The following is a 23557-nucleotide window of genomic DNA, read 5'->3' as shown; positions in this document are numbered from 1 at the left end:
GGGGTTCCCTCATTTGGAAATCCCTTACACCAAAGAAATCCCAGAGCTAGTCTCTATCCCTTGTCCTTTTGACAAGAAAACATTATATTATGTTTCATAATATAAAAAAATGCCATAAACATTTAAGTATGCTGTCCAAGTAAAATTTCAAACAAACAAACAATGGTGAGGTTAGTGAAATGCTAGTCTGATAAGTTGGGAAAATAAGTTAAATCCACAGTAGTATTCCTGTTTTATTTAGGGATACCTAGGGAAGTAAGATCAATAAAACCTTATTACTTTGAACTGATTGGAGTAATATTCAGCTTGAACTGGAAAAAGTCTGAATTTTTGAAGAAATAGTTTTATTACTTTCAAGTAGATAGAATAACTCATGGTGGGGTAGCAAAATGTTGACTTAGTCTGTATGGAACTTGCTTTCATGAATAGATGAGTATTTCATGATTAGCTAGATTATTTTCATGTGTTTGAAACAAATTTATTAATTTAAAGATTCTGACTGCAACCTTAATTACACCCTAAGTTCACTTACTTAGTACTTTTTTGTTCAGAGGCAGTGCAGCAGCAAAATTCAGCTCACTTTTTCCAAAAGACTCCAAATTCTGAGAGTATAATTGAAATTTTTATTGAATGACTGGTTCAACTCTTGAATAAAAGAATAAAATTTAAAAATCTTGCTTTTGGTTAACTTTGTCATGAGGCTTTGGTTTACTAAGGTTATTTCTTAACCAAGTTTCAAAGCACAGATTTGGAATAAACTTGCCTGAAACAGATGAACATTTAACTCATAAGATGTCACTCATTGTATTGAAAGGGACTGAGTGAGAAATTTGGCACAATGGAAAAATCACTGCTGGATTTGGAGTCAGAAGATCTGTGTTCAAATCTTGTCGCTATTACTAAATACCTTTGACAGGTGACAAACTGAGCCTTCTCCATTTCTTCATCAAGAAAGTGAATGGGTTGAACTGAATGGTGTCTGGTCCCTTCCAGTTTCAAGTCTGTTCTTTCTGCTGCTGTTTTCAGTCATTTCAGGCATGTCCAATTTTTTGTGACCCCATTTTGGGGTTTTCTTGGCAAAGGTACTGGAGTGATTTGCCATTTCCTTCTCCAGCTCTTATAGATGAGGAAACTGAGGCAAACAGGGTTAAGTGACTTGCCCAGGGTCACGCAGTTAGTAAGTGTCTGAGGCTGCATTTGAACTCAGGTCTTCCTGACTCTAGGCTTAGCACTCTATGCAGTGCAACACCTACCTGCCCCTCAAGTCTGAGCCTATGAAATAGCACTCTGATTCAAGCCCTTGCTGTGTGTACAAAAAGAGGTTTTGAAAGGGTTCAAGAAACTCAGTTTTGTTCTAATCTCTTTTATCTAGAACTGAGAATTGGCACCATTTGAAAATGCTGCATTCATCAGCAAATATTCACACACACACACACACACACACACACACACACACACACACACACACACACACACACACACACAACCTAGTTCTAAGTCATAACAACAGAGGCTTAAATAAATTGAAATATATAAGAGAGTATATGTATTCCTTAGAGAGAAGTTTAGTGTTTGTATTAATTATTCTAATCCCACTAGGAGATTATATTGTCTTCCTTATTACCAATTTGAGTCCAGTTATTCTAACTTTTTCTGACTTATGTCATTTTGAGGCCAAAACCAAAGAGACATTAAAACTCTTTCCCATCCTTTCTTTTCATTGCTCCAGATTGTTGATCCGACTGATTGATGACTTCCTGCTTGTGACTCCTCATTTAACACAAGCCAAAGTCTTCCTGAGGTATGGTGTCTAAAATAAGACTTTGAGTCTCTGACCATATATAAGCTGTATTAGTTTTACCATTCAATTACTTGCTGAAATTATTAAATTCTTGTACTTGGGTTTAAAAAAAAATAGGTTTTACAAGATTGAGGGGAGGGAGGAGAAGGAGTGGTTAAACAGAAGATTGTCTGAGGGAAAAAAAAACAACAAAAGTGAAGGTTATGGTAGACTGCTCAATATGAATCAGCAGTGGAACATGGTAGCCAAAACAGTTAATGCAGGCTTAGTTTGCATTGAGCGGCAGAGCGTCTAGGTTTGGGGGGATGGTCATCCTCCTGAGCTCCGCCCAGGTGAGACTTCTTTTGACATTTTGTATTCAGTTCCAGGGGACCCTATTTTTAGAAAGATGCCAGAAATCTGGAAAGCACCCCAAGCATAGTGACCAGGATGGTGGAGGGCCTGGAGATCATGCTATAGGAAATTTGAACTCGTTTTCCTGACTCCAAGGCCGGAGCTCAATCCACTGTGCCACCTAGCTGCCCCTAAGAGGAGGGTCTTGTTTGGGTATGGGCTTACACTAGGGATTCCTGAACTTTTTTGGTCTCAGTACTTTGTATTCTAAAAATTATTGAATGAAAATCACCTCCTAAAGAGTTTTTCTTTATGCGTGAAGCTGTGGCATATGTGTATATATGCATATCTTAGTATTTTCCTGATTAGAAATTATGTATTATTATGAAAATAGTTTATTATGTGTACTAATATGAAAATGGTTTATTACGTATGCTAATATGAAAGTAGTTTATTGTGTATTAACATGAAAATAGATTATTATTATATATTAATATGGAAGTTTATTATTGTGTGTATTAACATGAAAATATTTTATTGTGTGTATTATTATATGAATTATCAAAATAGTTTATTATTGTTAAAAATAATTTGATCTCAAAGATTCCTTAAAAGGTTCTTAGAGATACCCCAGGAACCTGGGACCACCAACATACTTTGAGAACCTTTGGTTTAGTTCATGATTCTACTCCTGTGGTGAGGTTTCCCTTTTTTCAGAGTATGCTAGGGAGCAGAGGGAAAGTATCTGGTAACTCAGCATCCTTAAGGATTAGTTGCTTCTTGGACTGGAAGCAACTGGAGTCCTGGAAGATGGTCATTAAATCTAGGAGAGTTGCCAAGCTTACTTAGAGCACTTGAAGTGATTCCTAATGGTAATTTTATGTAGTGTGGATTGGAACTCTTTTCCCCATAAGTGGTCTTGTGATGATTATTTAACCATTTTGGACTCAAGCTTCAAGGACACCCTCGTGTGATTATTTGCCTTTGGTATCTTTGGCATTTATCCCCTGGATAGGATTATTAACGTTTGACAAATGTTGGAAATGTAGAGATTTTTTCATTTTGTCTTTTTTTTTGCCTTTGGACTGAGATGCCTCTGGTGAAGGGAGAGGAGGTCCTACAGCCTTGCCTCCTGGGCCTCTAACATGAATGTTCCATGAACCTTGGGTCTAATCTTTCCACAGATCAACTTTCAAAAACCCCTTCATTTTCTTTTTGACTTCTTAGAGGTTTCGGTTGACAGCCAATACCTAAAATACCTCTTTCAAAAATCTCTGTTAAGGAAGCTTTCCTTCCTTCTACAGTTTGTTAACCATTTTCCTCCTAAAATTTAGGACTCTGGCAAAAGGTATTCCTGAGTATGGCTGTTTAATAAACCCTAAGAAGACAGTGGTGAATTTTCCTGTGGAAGAGGATATTCTAAGTGACTCTGATTTTACCCAGTTACCAGCCCATTGCCTATTTCCATGGTGTGGTTTATTACTCGATACCCGGACCCTAAACGTGTTTTGTGACTATTCCAAGTAAGTACATTCACTTGGCTGGATGGTTGTTGAAGCATTAGCCATAGGCTCATAGGCCTGGGAAGAAGGAAAAGACATTGCACTGTGTTTAGCCTGCCTGTATTAGTATGAAAGGTAATTATCAAGCGTCTTCTACCATCTCACTGCTGCAGTGTGTAGCAGTCTGTCACCAGAACCAGACTTCAAGAATATCACCTCCTTTCTTTTGGGAATGAGAGACTGAGAGGCCAGTGATTTCTGGTCTCTGCAGGGAAAAAGGCACTGTTCTCACATCCTGTAATCAGCTGTGTGTCCTCAGCTTAAGTGTTCCTTCTATTTTGTTTCAATTTGATGGACTGGGTCCTTAGAAAACACACATTTCCCTCATTAAGGGATGATTGGTACTAATGCAGCTGTGTGCATTTATCTAAGCATCTGAATGCTTTAGGACATGGCCCAATAGAAAGGTCATGTTCCATACACCAGAGATGCCAGAGTCGCTCAGCATTTACCTACTAAAGAGGAAGATCAATTTTATTCACAGGCAGTGGAATTTTTTTTCTTCTCATAGATGCAATTTATCAACCACCTGCTTTAAGCAGAGTCATTGGTAACACCAATTAAGTTTGTCTAGAGTTTTCACAAGGTCTCATTTTTAAAAAATTCCTCTTTTATTTAATATAATTAAGCAATATTTAACATAATATTTAATATTCGAAGTCAGAGACTCACATCTTGTTTCCATTTCTTTATTGTCAAATGAAACCTTTATTGTATTTCCATTTCCCTCTTATACCAACTATAATACTTTTAATACTTCTTCCTTATTGTTAGGCTATTGTGGAAATTTGTTGGATAATGTCTGGTTAATTCTTTATACATCTTCTCCCTCCTCCCAAAAAGATACTGTAATTACTGGGTGGTGGTTGTTGTTTAAATCCATCTTATTAACAAATTTTTCTAAGCATTGACTACCATTTTGCTTTCATAGCAAACCTGGTTATAGTTATTAGACTATTTTAAATATATTGGAATGTTTGTGCTCATTATTTTCCTCCAAAGCTCAATTTTAAAAGCTTCCATAATTCTTGTAACTGTTATTGATTAAGACTCTAGGCGTTTTCACTGGCTGTCCCTCATGCCTGGAATATTCTCATTCCTCATCTCTGCCTCCTGATTTTCCTTGACTTTAAGCCCCAATTAAAATATTATCTTCTGTGAGAAGCTTTTCTTGATCCTGTTAATACTTAAGCCTTCCCTCTATTGATTATCTCCAATTTATGCTGTAGATATCTTGTTTCTACATAGACTGCAAAATGCGTAAGACCTTGGAGTAAACGTCTGCCACCATAAAATTTATGTAAATACAGTTATAAAATGCCTTTTTTTTTTTTTGCTAACCAGTGGGATTAAGTGACTTGCTCAGGGTCACACAGCTAGTAAGTGTTATGTGTCTGAGGCTGGATTTGAACTCAGGTCCTTCTGAATCCAGGGCCGGTGCTGTATCCACGGCACCACCTAGCTGCCCCCTATAAAATGCTTTTTATAGAATTAACAGGAGACTTAAATGACTGTAGAGGTAGTCACTTGTCATGGTTGGACCCTAATATAATAAAAATGACTAATTTAATTTACAGACTTAGGGCAATGCCAATCAGATTATCAAGAGGATATCTTACAGAACTAGACAAAATAGTAACGACTCATTTAGAAGAACAAAAGGCCTAAAATCTCAAGGAAAAAAATATGACAGAATAAAATTAGCAGCTTATATTTCAACTTTAAGGTTTGCGCAACCCTTTGCATAATGACTGTGCTATACCCATTTTACAGATATAAGGTAAAGTGACTTGCCCAGAGTCATATAGCTGGGGAGCATCTAACTCTAGATTCAGATGTTCGTCTTACTGGCTATGCTATGTATTGCCATTTCTTAGATCAAGTTATAAAGCATTAATTGTTAAAATTATCTTATATTGGTCAAAACACAGAAATTTTGATATATTGAATATACTGCTCATGCCCTAAATAGAAGCAATATTGTACAGTAACCCAGTGTTTGACAAACTTCAAAACATAAATTATTGGAGGAAAGGCTCCCTTTTTCACAGGATCTGTTGGGGAAAACTCTAAAATTTAGACCAACGCCTTACACCGTAAGTTACAACAAGTGCCAAATATTGAAGCACCTGATTATAAAAGCTCACGTCACAAAACAAAATAAAGCCTTTGTGAATAAAATCAGAGAAATAACAGAGTGTATCCAATTTCACCAAAAAAGTCATATCCAAAATAGGAAATTGACAAAAATGTATAACAGTAAGAGCCACTCCCTAATAGTTAAGTGTTCAAAGGATGTGAACCAAGTTTTCTTTCTTTCTTTTTTAATGTTCAAACTTTTAAAAAAATTATTTACTTAGCAAGTTTTCAAAAGAATATATGTAAATTATAAGTGATCTCATGAAAATGTGAAAAAGTCAAGATTTGAGGTAGGCTGTGAAGGATTACATTAGGCAGGGACAATAAATTAGATGCAAAGGTTTGCTTGTGAAACAATGAATGGACGAGTTTGGCTGGAGTTCCTTTGAGGAAAATGTTGGGAAGGGAGGCTAGAGATAGATCTTCTGAGGACTTTGAGGCTAGGGTAAGGAGTTTGGGCTCTTATCCTGTAGGCACAGATTTTTGAGTAGGGAAACTGAGTTGATTATCTGACTTGATCAAAGTGATGTCTTAGGAAGTTTAATTTAGCATAGGAATACATAGCATGAACTGGAGGGTAGAGATAAGAGGCAAAGAATCAAATTAGGAGACTTTTTGTAATAATGTAGGCACAAGGGGCCTGAATGAGGATTACTGATGGGAAGGAAGAACTGTATTGAACAGATAATGTAAAAGTAGAGTCAAGAAGACTTTGTGACTGATTTAGATATGAGAAGTGAAGGAGAAAGTAATACAAAAGTAAATCCAAGATTATAAGCCTGGATTGCTAGGAGAGTGCCAGTAAAAGAAAAAAGGAATCGGGAGGACGATCCACTTTGGGGAGAGGGATGAGTTTGATTTTTGATGCACCATTTGACGTGACGAGGAGATATGGGTAGACACGGCCAGCAGGTCATTGGAAATGAAGCTCTGAAGTTTGGCAGAGTCAGGAATGAACATGTCTCTTCATCTCTCTCTCTGTGGGAAGCCCCTAGAGCAATATTAAGTGATGGCAGCAGGGTCAAATAGAAGTTGAGTGTTTTCCTCCTCAATTGGTCAGTGAAACACATATTAAGTGTCTACCACATAGCAAGCATTGTGAAGGTGTTAGCTACAAGACAGGTGGGAAGGGTCCCACGGGCCTCATTAGGGTGCAGCAGCAAAGTGGATGTCAATACTTCTATTTTCATGTCATTTCCACAGAGAAAATCCTATTTTTTTTGATGTTGACCCATTTGACAGAGCCAAAGATTTTGGTGGCAAGAACTTTCTCTTCTGGGTCTTTAGTAGGTGTGGCTGAGACACCCACGGAAGCAGTCTCGAGGCTGCATCTCTACACTGTCTGTTTCCCAGGATGAGGATCCGAGAGCTGATGTTCCCCAGGCTCTCAGGTTCAGGGTCCAAAGCTGCTTCCATCAGTGTCCGAGCGGGACGGCAGTGGTTTGCTTTGCTACCTCTTGTGTTGCCCAGGGTCCCCGGCTGCTCTGGTCGCTTTCCTGAATGACAGGAAAGCTGGGCAGGAGGGGGAGCAGCTGCACAGCCTGACCGGGGCCTTCTGTTATCTCTCTCAGCTACTCCCGTACTTCCATCAGAACCAGCCTTTCCTTTGACCGCAGCGTCAGAGCAGGGAAGAACATGCGGAACAAGCTGGTTGCGATGCTCAGGATGAAGTGTCACAGTTTATTTCTGGATTTACAGGTGAGCACTTTATTTCCAGAGGACTGCTTCCGCCAGGTGCCCATTGTCTTTCTTGAAATCCGTTTCAGTCTTTAGCACCTTTGTTAGAAGCGATGCAGAATGCTGTCTTTTGAGTTTTGGATGACTCAGTGTTTGTAGTTCAGTGGATTGTTTGTAGCAAAAAAGGTATACATTCAAAGCCCGTGAATGTGATTTCTGTTGTTGTTCAGTCGTGTCTGATTCTTTGTAACCCCATTTGGGGTTTTCTTGGCAAAGACACTGGAGTGGTTGAACATTTCCTTCCCCAGCTCATTTTACATTTGAGGAAACTGAGGCAAATAGGGTTAAATGGCTTGCCCAGGGTCACACAACTAGTAAGTGTCTGAGACCAGATTTGAACTTGGGTCTTCCTGACTCCGGGCCTGGCACTCTATCCACTGTGTCACTCAGCTATGTGAATTTTAGCTCTACCATTTACTCACCGTGTGACTTAGGACGTCCTTTGCCTCCGTGCTAGTAGAGAGGTAATAATACTACTCAGTTTCACTGATAAGTATGAAGGGATATCTAGAAGTAGTTGCAAAAACCCTTTTAATTAAAAGAGTTTTCTGTCCAGTTAAGTAGCCAGTTCTTAATGACAGACTTTAGTTTAAACCCACAGATGATCAGCAGATCTCACTATAGACATGAATTTCATCTCTATCCCAACCCTCCGTCACTTGCCGCCATTACAACCATATCTTTCTCTACTGGTTCTACTGACAAGAATCAAAACGGATTTGTTTCCTTCCCACTCTCAATTGGTGGTGCTGTGTCAGGAAAAAAACCGTATGACTTGGAAAAGGATTATAGGTCTTAAGCTAGAAGTTGCCTTCAAGATCACCTTGTCCAGTGACGTCAGACTCAGAAACAATCCCTGTCAGCTACTGTGATTTCCAAAACGGCAAAGTAACATTACCTATGTTGTGTCATGTTTATATGTATTTTATTTAATACTTCCCAATTACATTTTAATCTGGTTGGGGCTGCATGGACAACCAGGAGGCAAGTTTGACACCTCTATCTAGTCCAGTCCCTTCATATCATAGATGAGGAACTGAGGGAAGAGAGAACAGTCATCCTTCCCACAAAAGATAGCAATCCACTTAAGTTGGATTATGGAGTTTAGTCAGTGGAGTATTATTAACTCAGTTCTGTGTTCTCTTCTGATGGAGTAGTCTCCCCTTAAATCTTTAGCCCTTTAGGTACACTTTATTAATAATCTCTTTGTTCATTCTTTTACCTCAGTTTCTCTCTCCTCCTTCCCTTCTTCTCTTCCTCATTCCCTTTGTTCCTACCTCCTTTCCTCTCTTCCTTTTCCTCCCTCCTTTCCTGCCTATCTTCCGTTCCTACCTCCTTTCCTCTCTTCCTTTTCCTCCCTCCTTTCCTGCCTATCTTCCCTCCCTCCCTCTTTCCTTCTTTCTTTCTTTCTTTCTTTCTTTCTTTCTTTCTTTCTTTCTTTCTTTCTTTCTCTCTCTCTCTCTCTCTCTCTCTCCCCCTCCCTCCCTCCCTCCCTCCCTCCCTCCCTCCCTCCCTCCCTCCCTTCCTTCCTTCCTTCCTCCCTTCCTTCCTTCCTTCCTCCCTTCCTTCCTCCCCTCCCTCTCTCCCAAAGGACTCTGGATAATTTATGGAAGTGAATAATCAGGCAACAAAAAACTGGATGTATTTGGTGGAATGGACAAGTGAATTAAAAGGCATTGATTAAGCATTCGGTATGTGCCAAACACTTTGTGAAGCTCAGAGGATATAAGCAGAGTCAAAATAGTCCTTGTTGTCAAGTAATTTAGACTCTGGTTGGGGGGCAAACAACATAGATAGGAGGTTTCAGCAACCGGGCAGATGTGAAAATCCAGGAGTCCTAAGGGGTCATCAGAGGATGGAGGGCGAGGCTCAGGGGTCCCCAGCATGGTTGTAGGCATTGCAGTTTCCTTCCTCAAAAATTTCCTTTTATCCTACTTCATGATGATTGATGATAAAGAATGAATTTCTATAAATCTTACCCCTTTTTGCTCTTTTTCTTCCTGACCAGGTGAATAGGCTTCAAACTGTCTACATAAACGTTTACAAGATATTTTTGCTGCAGGCCTACAGGTATGTCAACATCTTCCGTAATGAGTCCCATAGCTGCTTTACCCCACAAGAGGGAGGCATACACCATCAGAACCAGAAGGTTAGCTAGATTACTTCCAGCAGCTGTTTTCACAAGGGTGCTTCTCAGTTACTGCCATGAAGTATGGTTTTCTGAAAAAGCAGTGATTGTGAAGGGAAGGAGGCCCTCTGTCTCCTAAGTACAGGTAACAGGAATCTCTTCTGTTGATTCTTCATAGGTATATTCTATCTTGCAGGTGTCTGTTTTCCTTAGCTCGATTCTGTGTCAGGCTCTTTGCTACATCCTTCTGCCTACTGTATTCTTGCAGTTCTTTGCCCATGGCATGGAATAGGGACATGAAGTCAGGATTATGGTACTCGAAGCTGGACATGAAGCCTTTTAATTGTAAACTTCAGAAGAGGAAGCTAGGAAGTCAGCCTTGATGTAATGGATGGAGGACTGAATTTAGGGTTAGAGGACCTGGGTTTCATTCGCTGCTCTGCCCTTTACTATTTTTTTTTTGAAGTTTTGAATACTGTGGATAACTTCATTTACCTTGGCAGCATACTTTCCAGAGATGTACACATTGATAGTGAGGATAACACACACATTGCCAGAGCTAGCTCAGTGTTACATCATGTAACTGTATAGTATAGTATTGTAAACAAGTCATTACATGAACATATTCCTGACAATGCATGCTGGACTTCCCAACAATGCGCGCACGCGCACACACACACACACACACACACACACACACACACACACACATGTGCACATCCATGCCCAGGCTCTTTTGCCAATACTTGCTTGTTAAGATCTGTCAGTGGACTTGACCACTAATCCATTATAACTTGCATTTTGTGTATTTATTTGGAAAATAATGTAATCACTATTACTTTAACTGTCACACAACAGATGAGACATGTATGAACAGTTTTTCAAAATTTTCTTATCTTTTCTTCTTTCTTTATGCTTCCACTTCCCCCTTATTTTTATTTAATAACCTTCACTTGCACCCAAGGCTATTACTGCCTCCCCCCATTGTTCCAGAGCCCCCCAGGGGGTGGTATCACCAACTTTGGGAACCTCTAAATTATTATTTTCTAAACCCAGCTCTTATCATGCATTTATTTATTTATTTGTTTGTTTATTTATTTATTGCAGTTTAATATAAATTTATTTATTTTTAGTTTTCAACATTCACTCCCACAAGTTTTTGAATTCCAAATTTTCACCCCATCTCCCCCCTCCCCCTACCCCAAGATGGCATGCATTCTGAATATCCCTTCCCCTAGTCTGTCCTCTCTTCTTTCTCTCTCCCCTTCTCTTATCTCCTTCCCCCTCTATTTTCTTGTAGGGCAGGATAGACTTTTGTACCCCATTTCCTGTATTTCTTATTTCCCAGTAGCATGTGAAAACATTTTTTTTAAACATATATTTTTAAAACTTTAGGTTTCAAATTTTCTCTCTTCCTCCCTCCCCACCCACCCTCATTGAAAAGGCAAGCAACTCAATATAGGTTGTACACGTGCAGTTATGCAAAACACGTCCATAGTAGACATGTTGTGAAAAACTAACTCTATTTCCCTTAATCTTATCCTGCCCTCCCATTTATTCTATTCTTTCTTTTGACCCTGTCCCTCCTCAGAAGTATTTCCTTCTGATTACCCCCTTTCCCAATCTGCCCTCCTCTCTATCATCCCCCTGCTCTCTTGTCTCCTTCTCCCCCTGTTTTCCTATAGGGTAAGACAGATTTCCATACCCAATTGAATGTGTATGTTATTCCCTCCTTAAGCCCAATCCTGTGACAATAAGATTCACTCATTCCCTCTCACCTTCCCCCGTTTCCCCTCCACTGTAAGAGACTTTTCTTTTCTGTTTTTTTTCCTGCCCTTTACTATTACAGGACCTTGGACAAACCAAGAAATCTTTTCTTCCATGCCTTAGTTTCCTTATCTGTAAAATTATAATAATACTAACTTGGAAGTTTGCAAAGTTCTTTATATACATTCTCATTTAGTCTGTACAACAGCTCTGGGAGTGGGTTAACATTTATTAAGTGTCTACTTACTACTTGCCAAGCATCATAGTAAACATTGGGAATACAAAGAAAGGCAAATTAAAAACAGTCCCTGCCCTCAAGGAGCACACAGTCTAAGAGAATGGGTGGTAACTCCTATAGATATAATTTCACAGATGAGGATGCATATTCCTAGAGGTTAAGTGGCCCGCCTATGGGGTCACATAGCTTAGTTATTGTCAGAGGCAGGTTTTTAACCCACATCTTCCCAGCTCCATTCCTAGCATTCCGTCTGATATGGCATGCAGCCTTTTGATGATAACAATATGTACAAGTGTACATATGCACAGGGCACATCATCAGATGAGATCATGTTTGTTCATTATTTTGTAAATCTTAAAGGGCTGTCTAAATGCCAGCTGTTATCAGATAGAGAGATAGATAGTTGTTCAGTTGTGTCCAGCTCTTCATGACCCCATAGACTATAGCATACCAGGTCCTTCTGTTCTCCACTTCTCCCAAAGTCTGTCCAAACTCATGCTTGTTGGTTTCATGACACTATCTATCCATCTCACCCTCTGCTCTTCCCTTTTCCTCTTGCCTTCAATCTTTCCCAACGTCAGGGTCTTTTCCAATAAGTCCTGTCTTCTCATTAGGTGGCCAAAGTATTTAAGCTTCAGCTTCAGTATTTGACCTGTCAATAAATAGTCTGAATTAATTTCTTCAAGTATTGACTGATTTGATCTCACTGCATCCAGTGGACTTTCAAAAGTCTTCTCCAGCACCACAGTTTGAAAGCACTGATTCTACAGTGCTCAGCTTTCTTTATAGTCCAGCTCTTATAGCCATACATTGCTAATGGAAAAGCCATAGCTTTAATTATGTGGACCTTTGTTGGCAAGGCAATGTCTCTACTTTTTAGTATGCTGTCCAGATTTGCCAAAAGCTTTCCTTCCAAGGAGAAAGTGTCTTTTAATTTCATGGCTGCAGTTGCTGTCTACAATGGTCTTTGAACCCAAGAATGTAAAATCTGACGCTACTTCCGTTTTTTTCCCCACTCTTTGCCAGGAGGTGATGGGAGCAGTTGCCAATATCTTAGTTTTTTTGATGTTATGCTTTACATCGTCTTTTACACTCTCTTCTTTCACCTTTATCAAGAGGCTTCTTTTTTACTTTCTGTTCTCTTTCCCATTCTGTTTTCTTATTTCTTTGCATTGCTCATTTAAGAAAACCTTATCTCTCCTTGCTGTTCTCTGGAATTCTGCATGCATTTGGGTGTATCGTTGTCTTTCTCCTTTCCCTTTCCCTTTCCTTCTTTCCTCAGCTATTTGTAAAGCCTCATCAGTCAGCCACTTTGCTTTCTTGCTCTTCTTTTTCTTTGGAATGTTTTTTGTTGCTGCCTCCTCTGCAGTATTGCAAACCTCTGTCCATAGTTCTTCAGGCATTCTATCCATGAGATCTAATCCCTTAAATCTATTTATCACTTCTATTTCATATTCATAAGGGATGTTATTTAGGTCATACCTATATAGTCTGATGGTTTTCTTTATTTTCTTGAATTTAAGTCTGAATTTTGCCATAAGAAGCTCATGATCTGAGCAACAGCCAGTTCCAGGTCTTGTTTTAACTGACTAGATTCAGTTGGTTGTAAAATATATAATCAATCTGATTTCACTGTTAACCACCTGGTGATGTCCATGTGTAGAACTGCCTTTTGGGTTGTTGAAAAAGAGTGTTTGTTATGACCAGCGAATTATATTGACAAAACTCTGTTAGTTTCTGCCCTCTTTCACTTTGTAATCCAAGCCTGAACTTACCTGTTATTCCAATTTTCTTTTGCTTTTCTACTTTAGCATTCCAATCCCCTATGATGAATATGACTTTTTTTTTTTTGGTGTTATTTCTAGAAGATGTTGTAGGTCTTCATAGAACTGAGCAACTTTGTCCTCTTTGGCATCGCTGGTTGGAGCATAGATAGTACTTTGTAAATGATGAAGTGCTGTACAGATATCGGCTAATCCAGAGTGTATATTAGCTGGCTAGGGAATGAAAGAAAGAATTGTGGTTTTGTGTTATGAAAAAGAGGCTAGGAAATGGAAGCGCCCTAGGGGCAGGATATGGGGAACAGTATAACAGCTGATCACCCAAGCACATTAAGAGGAAGAGGAAGAGCTAAGTTCTCCAGTAAAATATGCCCATTTGTTAATTCCTTAGCATTTTTTAAAAAAAACCTAAGTTAAAAAATAATCTACCTTGGGTTGGTGCCTTCGATGGAATTTTACTTGGAAGTAGAAGGAATTTTTTAAAAACAAATTAATGCTATAAAAATAGGAATTAGTAATGCTTAATTTATTGACACAAGGCTAACAATAAGAATTAAGCAAAATTATGCTTATATGTCTCTGTATACATACATGTATATATACACATGCATATATATGCATACACATACATATATACATATGCACATGTGATATAGAACAAATTTAAGAATACTTCAAAGAATCAAGCTGTGTCGATTGATGCAGTATAAATTTTTTCATCACTTGAAATGCCTGACCCTTCTAGAGTTAAAAAGCCCTCGGCATCCTAAAATTCTTTCATTAACTGAGTCCATTTATTTGATTTTGAATTAAAATAAGCTCACAGAAATAACAGTGGTTTCTAAGCATTGTCATTCTTATAAACATATTAAATTCTCTGCCAAATTATTTTGGATTGATAGTGTTAACACACAATCCATGTGCAAAAGTAGGGAGCATACTTGGTAAAGATCCCAACTGTAGTATATTGTTCTGTCTGAGAACACTGCATTCTTTTTATTGAAATAATGGATTAAATGACTTTGCTGTATTTCTCAGTTTGGGGATGACTTAGCAGTTTAGAATCATCTTCAGCAGTTGAGTCACCGTCACCTTCAGATTTCTGGAGGCATCACAGTACTCTGATGGCTGTCATTGCCTGGGAGGGAGGGACAGTAGGTGGACCAAGAGAGTCCATTTCTTTGTGTTAGGAGCAGCATTGATTGACAGGTGGGGGCAGGTAGGAGTTAGGATTAGATGTCCTCTAGAGGTCTCTTCGGTATCTCTTGATGTCTCTTCAGTGTTTATCTTTTTTTTTCTTCAGTGTTTATCTTCTGAATTTATAATTAGATCTTTCCACAGTGGCCTTTTACTCTCCTAGCAAGGCCAAGAAACATCATTCATTAACCTGATCATTTCCCTAACTCAACCTTTGGACCAGTAGACCGGACATTGACCTGCTCATTTTCCTAGCCCAGATTATCCCAAGTTAAGTGAAGTTTGATTGCAGATAACTAACTTCTTGATGACTTTATAGCTGAACAAGTGAAGCTTGTTCTGTGAAAGTATTTTAATCATTGGTTAATGTTTCCTCTTAGAGTAAGGACAAAGAGGAGAGGCAGATAAAGAGAAGCTAGCCAAAAGCAGTAATCTATTTATAATCTTACCAGTTAGAGTATAACAGAAGTCTTTACAAAGAATCTGGAGATCTCCCCCATCCACACACTTAGCCTTTAAAACTGTGCCTTAGACATCTACTTTTCACTGAGTTAAAAACCTTCAGTTTTCGTCTAGGCCAGGAAGTGCAATGACAAAAACTATGATAAGTTAGGTTGTTTTTTTGCTGTTGAACTTCACATGCTAGTGAGAAAAATAATTGGTACTTTCAGGATGTTTTTGGAGCCAAAATCATCCTGACTTGAAATGACCTAAATGGTCTGTGTGTATCTCTGTCCCAAGTGGGGTGTGTGTGTGTGGTGTCTGTCTGTCTGTCCCAAATGGGATGAGCATATATGTCTGTCTCCATTGTCCAAATACAACCCAAGAATAGGACCTAGGCTCCTTGACTTGCCCATATTCTTGTTCCTGTTCCTTGTTATACCCTTTGTCATTGTTATTCTTCACCATTGGTTCACCTACTCCCTCTCCTCTTTGGAGAGGTTTTAGGAGGGAGATGAGGTGCTAAATCTTCAAAGCATAGGTAGGTAGGGAAAAGTAGGAAGAGAATGAGCCTTGTGCAGGCTGCTCCTGTCTGTAACCACAGTGTCATGAATGGGGAAGCCAGAGGGAGATGAGGTGATAAATCTTCAAAGCATAGGTAGGTAGGGAAAAGTAGGAAGAGAAAGCCTTGTGCAGGCTGCTCCTGTCTGTAACCACAGTGTCATGAATGGGGAAGCCAGAGGGAGATGCCTGATTCCAGCCCTGAAGGGCAGAAGTCTTGACTCCTGCTGGACTGAGAAACATGGAGCCCAGTGGGACACTTTGAACTTCAGTGTTTTGAGAATTTTATTATCTTTAGATGCCAGAATGGTAAGAACACCAAACCATACCTATGAGCACATGAGGAGCATCTTCCATTTACAGTGTATGTGTCCTCTGGTGTAGGGAGTTAGATATAAGAGGACTTTTGTGTTTTTTGTAATGAATGGGGCACTTTGCTTATACTTCGTTAATCAACTCTCTTTCGTTAGGTTTCATGCATGTGCTCTCAAGTTGCCATTTAATCAGCAAGTCAGAAAAAACCCTGGTTTTTTTCTCTCAATCATTTCGGACATTGCATCATGCTGCTATTCCATTCTGAAAGCCAAGAATCCAGGTATGTTCAGATGAAGTTGGATAATAATTGGCTTGGGCTGTTATTATTACAGGCTACTGTGATGAATTTAGTTTTGTTAGTGGTTCCTGTAAATGTATTAGTATCTGATAAAGGTTTGAGTGTTGGGAGGAAGGAAGAATAAGTTCATAAGCTTTTCATTTTCTTTCTTTCTTTCTTTCTTTCTTTCTTTCTTTCTTTCTTTCTTTCTTTCTTTCTTTCTTTCTTTCTTTCTTTCTTTCTTTCTTTCTTTCTTCCTTCCTTCCTTCCTTCCTTCCTTCCTTCCTTCCTTCCTTCCTTCCTTCCTTCCTTCCTTCCTTATTCCAGAATGTAACTGTCACTTTATTGGACCGATAATACTTTAGGCCCCAGGGCAGGCATTGGCATATTAATTGAATGCCTAGTGTGGAATTCAGGATTTATAAAATTCAGATGTACTGTCAAATCCAAGATAAGTTCCTTTCTTAATGACCTATGAACAAATTTAACCTGTTAGCTAAACAGTTATCTCTTTTTGTTTGAATTATATACTAATTATAATTTGGTAATTTTTCTTTGATATGCTTATATTCAGTTTTTTCCCAGTCGTATGTTTATTTTTCTCAGTAATGTGTGTATTCAGAAGTACATTTCCTAAGAATTGCTGTCAGCCAGCAAACAGGACAGAGAGTTGGACCTGGAGTCAGGAGGACCTGATTTCAAATCTGATCTCATATATACTTCCTCGCTGTGTGACCCTGGGCAAGTCACTTAATCTCTGCCTCAGTTTCTTCACCTGCAAAATGGGAATAATAATAGGATCTACCTCCCAATGTTGTTAAGATAAAGCACAACATTAATGCTAGTTATTACTGTTTAATGTGAGTGCCTTGTAGAAAAGGCACAATATAAATGAAAAATATGAAGAAGAATAATGCAAATGTAAAAATTTCTAGGAAAGGGGTGACATCATCCCAGAACCAGGGAGTAGACATGTTGACCATTGTACAATAGTAATAAAAATAGCACTGGACTGTATGTCAGGAGACCCAGATTCCAGTCCCATTTTGCCAGTGACATATTAGCAAGTCACCTTTACCCTTCTAGGCCCATTTCCTTACCTGTAAAATACTAGGTGATTTCTTAGGTCCCTTCAAGTTCTAAAAGCCTGTGGTTCTTTTATGATCATTGTCCTCCATTTTGCATTTATATTTACTGCTCAATCACCTGGAAAAAAAAAGTTAATTGATAGCCATGATGTTCCAGGAAGATGGAAGTTTCTAATATGAACAGTCAGGATGATCCTGATGGACAGTTTTGCAATTGTGAAATGACAGAGAAGGCAGCTTCCTGAGGTCATACTGCTGTAGTATGGCTTACATAGACATTCTTTGTAGGTTTATCAATATGTGGTGTTCCATTGCTCATCATGCTGTAATGGAGAGTATCTTGCAATAAATCTAAATAGGGTTGTTAAGAAGAGGTACTACACCCTCCAAGCTTGACTTTTCCCCTTAGCCCTTCCTCTTAATAAGTGGCCAAGATGCAAATGACTTCCTCCAACAGGATGGTTTCTCTCATTTTTTTGGTTCTTGGATTAGTTTTCTGCCAAGATAATTGTTGTTCCCTTCTGCTAGTAGTTTCCCTTTTTTGAGTAATTTTGTTTGGGAAACTCTGACCAGAGCTGTTCCCTTTATGTTACCTAAGGAATTAAAAAAGACTACATACATAAGTGTATGATTTCATGATCTTAGTCCATAAACTGAGTTTTGTGTGTGTATGTGGGGGGGGATTGTTTGTTTTTTGAAAAGTCACTTGGAATGTCAGAGGATTCAAAAATGGATTTAAGCAAATTCCTACATGAAATACTGTGATATTTTTCTCCTTTGAGATCTTCCTCAGGGTCAACCTGCTCTGTACTTGTCAGACATGCAGCAGGGTGCTGTTGGCATGACTACCTAGAATTTTTTGTATAGTTTTAAAAACCGTAGGTTCAGAAGGACAGATACATTTTTAGACCTGACTATTTCAACATAAATTTGTTTTGCTTGACTATACTTTTGTTATAAGGGAGGGCTTTTATTAGGGGAAGGGAGGGTTGGAAGCAATAAATAAGGAAAAGAGATAAAAGCATCAACGAAGTGTTTTAAAATACACAGAAGAATGCAGAGTGAAGTTCAGAAGGGGACGTAGACAAGCAATGTTGCTACTACCACCTTAGATTTAATATTTTTTAATTTTTATTTATTTTAATTTTTTTTGATTTAATATTTTTTAAAAGAAAATATTAGCCATGAATAATTATTACTTGTGTTTACTTTGTTAGCATGGATTCTCTCCCTTTGTATATAGAAAGGAAAATGTGTGCCTGTCTAGATGCTAAGAATACATTGAAATTGGGCTTGTGCAGTCTTGAACTCGTATGTTTGTGTCTGCAGGAGTTACTCTGGGGGCCAGAGGAGGCTCAGGCCCATTTCCTTTCGAAGCAGCACAATGGCTGTGCTATCATGCTTTCTTGGTTAAGCTGGTGAATCACAGGATAGTCTACAAGTGTCTTCTGGGAACTCTCAAAATGAGTAAGCAGATGTGTGAAATTAAAATGTTTGCCACGTTGTCAAACAAAACCCTCATGCTGTTTTCCAAACTTTTTGTGTATATCTAACTGATGTGATACAGAATGGAAAAGGTTGGAGGCTGTGAGATTAGAGTGTAGTTCAAATGAATCCAAGACTTCAAGTTTGATATGTGTATTGCTCAGTTTCTGTTGTTGCTCGGTCTTTTTCAGTTGTGTCCAGCTCTTTGTGACCCCATTTGGGGTTTTCTTGGGAGAGATACTGAAGTGGTTTGCCATTTCCTTCTTGAGCTCATTTTATAGATGAGGAAACTGAGGTGAGTAGGGTTAAATGACTTGCCCAGGGTCACACAGCTCGTAAGTGTCTGAGGCCAGATTTAAACTCAGATGAATCTTCCTGAATCCAGGCCTAGCGTTTTATGCACTGTACCACCTAGCTGCTCATTTAGCTTTTATTGTGACCTAGATAGCTTCAAACTATTCCTTAGCTATAGATTGAACCCTTCATCCCAGCCATCACTCACATAGCTGTCATTGATCATAAGGAAGACTGAGTGAGGGAGTACAGGTAACTGTCACAAATGCCCTACTAATGGTATGTCCATAGCATCCTCTCCTTTTAGAAGAAAGGCACATTGGTACCTATTAGAAGTATGGATGTGGCTTTCAGGAAAGAGGGTTGAGCTTAGAGTCCAGAAATCTGGGTTCTTTTCTAGCCCTATCCCTAGCCATACAACTTTAGTTAAGTTATTTAATCTTTCTGTGTCCCTCTAAGGGAAGTCTTTTCATGGGACCCTGCTGAGGATTGATACTATATAAGCAAATGAGGTCCCTCTTGTAATTGACCCAGAAACAAGCATTGTATGTAATGGGGATACACTAGAAACTTTACCAGTAAATATGAGAATAAAGTAAGGATGTCCCCTTTCGACATAGTATTGTTTGGTATCGTTCTAGAGGGCAGCTAAATGACATAGTAAAGAGAGTGCCAGGCCTGGAGTCAGGAAGATTCATCTTCCTGAGTTCAAATCTGGCCTCAGACATTTACTGTGTGACCCTGGGCAAATCACTTAACCCTGTTTGCCTCACTTTCCTCATCTGGAAAATGAGCTCAAGAAGGAAATGACAGACTACTCCAATATCTCTGCTAAGAAAACTCCAGATGGGTTACAAAGAGTCAGACACAACTGAAAAAGACTGAACATAGTTCTAGAAATGCTAGCAACACCAGTAAGAAGAGGACAAAAATCAAAGATATCAGTTAGGAGAAGAGGAGAAAAAACTATTTGCTGATGACATGATTTACTTCAAAAATCCTAGGGAATTACTAAGGATACTAATTGAGATAATTAATAACTTCAGTAAAGTTGCAGGTTACAAAATTAACCCACAAATATCCATACCATTTCTGTATAATAATAGCAAAATTCAGTTAGCAAAGCACATTTAAAACTTGTATGGACTCATTTACAAACACTCCATAAAGAAATAAAAAACAACTTTCATAGCTGGAGAGCTTTTCAGTGCTCATATGCCAATATCATAAAAATGATAATACTACCAAGGTTAATTTATAGATTTAGTATAACTACCAAAGGGGTACTTAATAGACTAGATAAAATAATAATTCATTTGGAAGAACAAAAGACCTAGAGTATTAGGGGAAATGGTGAAAGAAAGTAGGAATGAAAAGAAATAGCACTTCCAGACCTCAGACTATGTAAAGTAGCAAACATCAAAACTATTTAGTACTTACTAAAAAATAGAAAAGTAGATCAATGAAACACACAACATAAGGAAGACTCAGAAGTAATTGAACTCAGTAACCCAATGTTGACTAAACCTGAAAATAAGATACCTAGGAAAGAACTCTGTTTGACAAGAACTGCTGAGAAAACTGGAAAATGGTCTGGCAGAAATTAGGCTTATGTCAGTATCTTAGACCATATTCCACAAATTCAAAATAAGAGATCATAGCATTAAAAATTAGAAGAGAAGATCAAATATACCTTGGGGGATGAATGGGGTTAGCTAGGTGGTTCAGTGGATAGAGTGCTAAGACTGGAGTCAGAAGATTTATCTTCCTAAGTTCAAATCTGGCCCCAGACACTTATTAGCTATATGATCCTGAATAAGTCACTTAACTCTGTTTACCTCAGTTTCCTCATCTGCAAAGTTAGCTGGAGAAGGAAATGCCAAACCTCTCCAGTATTCTCTGCCAAGAAAAACCCAAATGGGCTCATGAAGAGTCAGACATGATTGGGGAGGAAAAAAACCAACTAAACAAAAACAAAGGGGATGATTTCTCAATGAAATGAGGCATAAAGGAAATTGCAAAAGACAAAATAGATAATTTTTATCATGAGAGATTGAAATGATTTTGTACAAGTATACGTAATGCATCTAGGAAAAGAAGGGAAGCAATCAGCTGGGAAAAATCTTTGCATCAAATATCTGATGCAGACTGAAGTAACAAGAGCCAGGAAAACATTTTACCTAGTGACTTCAGCAATGACAACCACAGAACATTTGAAATCCAGTGTTGTGGAACTAAAGAGCAAGCCTGGCCCCGAATAAGAGCTGTGGGGAGACATCTTTCCCTGCTCCCTTGCAGAAGCTGGGGTCCCTTCAATGTCAGTCCTCTGAAGTCGTGATTGGTAGTCACATTCATTAGAATGAGGAAATTCAATTTTGTTTTTCCTTTGCATTATTATGGTCATCATATAAAGTGTTCTTCTGGTTTTGGCTGCTTCATGACATCTGATAATTCAGATTTTCTTAAGTTTCTGTGCATTCTTTGTCTTTATTATTTTCTTGTGGCTTATTAATATTCCATTTCATTCCACAGTTTCCTCAGTCATCCCTCACTTGTTGGGCACCTACTTCCCATCCAGTACTTTGTTAACAACAAAAGTGCTGCTATAAGTTCTTTTCTAGAGACAGGACTCTCCCTGATTCCTGTAGTGATATTGCTGGGCAGAAGGATGGGGATAGGTCTGAGATACTTCTATCTAGCTCCAGATCCTATGAAGTATGAAGTAATCCTACAGAGTATGAAGTATGCATGGCATAGTCTAGGTAGCACTCAAGTTTACTAATCTCCCCTCTGATTTCTTAGACCCTTTGGAGGATCCTTTTCTTGCTTGACCCAAAATAATTGTTCCCTCTTTCTCCACAGATCAACTTCTCTTTCTTCTCCCACTCTCAACTTGTAATTTACCCAAGTGGGTATTCTGGAAAGGGTTCATTTTTGTGATCTCAGGCTCTTTCACATCTCGTCAGGATGCATCTTGTTTCATGCCATGCATTTGTATCACACTTTGTAGTATAGTTAGCTGCTATCTGTCCAAAGGAGGGGAAGAGAGAAAGGAGACATCGTCAGATATATTATAAAAGTTTTCCCATCACCCAGAAAAAACATCTCACCAATGCTTTATTCTAAACTCCAGAGTTCACAAGATATTCTTCTCCATGCCTAGCAACCTCAGAAAATATCACTTATCAGCAGAAAAGATAAACACATCGTTTGATTTCTAAAGACTAATCTAATACTGTTTATTTACAGGCAAACTGCGGTTATTCTGGAAGATCCCAAAGGCTACAATGCAGATGCTAATGGCAGCAACGGATCCATCACTCTCTCGAGATTTCAAAATGATACTAGATTAGCTGCTTGAGTCATTCATTTCTGTGGGTTGAATTGAGATGAGTAACAGGTGCTGTATTAGAGTGCCTCTTTTCCCTGCCTCAGGCTCTAATTCAAACTAGCATTTTTTTTTTCATTAACAGTCTTTATTTCACAGTGAGAAAAAGTCCATGTCTCCTTGCTACTGGGTCTGAATCGTGGACTGATTTTCTTGTTCATATCTTTTAGATGCTGTGGTGCTTTTGCCAGCTCTAACACGTTTTCTGCTTAGCTACTGATGGTGTCTCATTCCATTTGGGAATATTCCCAGCTGTTATGTGGACTTGAAAACAAATTACATCTAAAGTGTTACAACTTAAAGACACCTTAAAGGTTCTCCATGCACTCCTCCACTTCTTTATCTTACAGGGGAGGAAACTGAACATTGTCCTTTACTTTTTTCAGCATTCAGAGGGAGCCGTGTCCATTGAAGGGGCTTGTTAGAATGTAAGCTCCTCGAGAGCAGGAATTGTTTTGGTTGTTGTGTTTTCATCTCTGTATTGAGCAGAGCTGTTGTCCCCGAGGACGTACTTAATAAATACCTGTTGATTGCTTAATTGTGGAGTCAGATTTATAGCTGGGAGGAACCGTAAAGACATCCCTGGTCTTCTATAACAGCAGTCTCCAAAGTGGCAGCCATGGCATGACTTCAGGGTGTGTACGATCAATGTAAGGACTGGAAAGACGGCATCACACTCTGTCTTAGGGAGCCAGTAGTAGGATTTGTCTCCAAAACAACCATACCTATACTTCATCCACCATAGCCAGTCCATTTCCCCAACCCATCTTGTTGTCATTCAAGCTTTCGGTATTTCCCCTTCTTCACTGGGCCTCAGCATCTCAGGGCAATAATAAGCAAACTGGGATTGGGCCCCTACGTTAGTAGCTGCAGTTTGGGAAATTCCTCCCATCTCCAGCCTCCTTGCCCTCTGCCCCCATCCCATCCCCAGATCACCACGACTGTGGCGGGTACCCTTCCAAAGGCTGGCTCATCTCTCTGGGACAATGACCAGGAAATAAAGGGCCTGCTCTTCTTTTTTGTAC

At 38.9% G+C, this 23557-nt stretch overlaps 1 protein-coding gene across 2 annotated transcripts in view; it reads left to right on the top strand.

Moving 5' to 3' along the window:
* TERT (telomerase reverse transcriptase) overlaps window positions 1-23070 on the top strand; it is a 51361-nt gene extending 28291 nt beyond the window's left edge. Inside the window, exons 10-16 of one of the 2 annotated variants that reach the window (XM_020976714.2) lie at window positions 1730-1801; window positions 3469-3657; window positions 7407-7533; window positions 9581-9642; window positions 16156-16280; window positions 18695-18832; window positions 22394-23070. In XM_020976714.2, coding sequence (XP_020832373.1) covers window positions 1730-1801; window positions 3469-3657; window positions 7407-7533; window positions 9581-9642; window positions 16156-16280; window positions 18695-18832; window positions 22394-22497 — 817 coding nt within the window. In that variant the 3' untranslated portion in view covers window positions 22498-23070. The remainder of the gene's footprint in view (window positions 1-1729; window positions 1802-3468; window positions 3658-7406; window positions 7534-9580; window positions 9643-16155; window positions 16281-18694; window positions 18833-22393) is intronic. The other variant, XM_020976718.2, reaches the window with a different exon arrangement.
* Window positions 23071-23557: the final 487 nt, after the last annotated feature.

Source organism: Phascolarctos cinereus, unplaced genomic scaffold, assembly GCF_003287225.1.
Source record: "Phascolarctos cinereus isolate Bilbo 61053 unplaced genomic scaffold, phaCin_HiC Scaffold_4;HRSCAF=312, whole genome shotgun sequence".
Lineage (NCBI taxonomy): Eukaryota > Metazoa > Chordata > Mammalia > Diprotodontia > Phascolarctidae > Phascolarctos > Phascolarctos cinereus.
The sequence above is the reverse complement of the archived record's forward strand: the minus strand, read 5'-3'. Positions and strand labels throughout refer to the sequence as shown.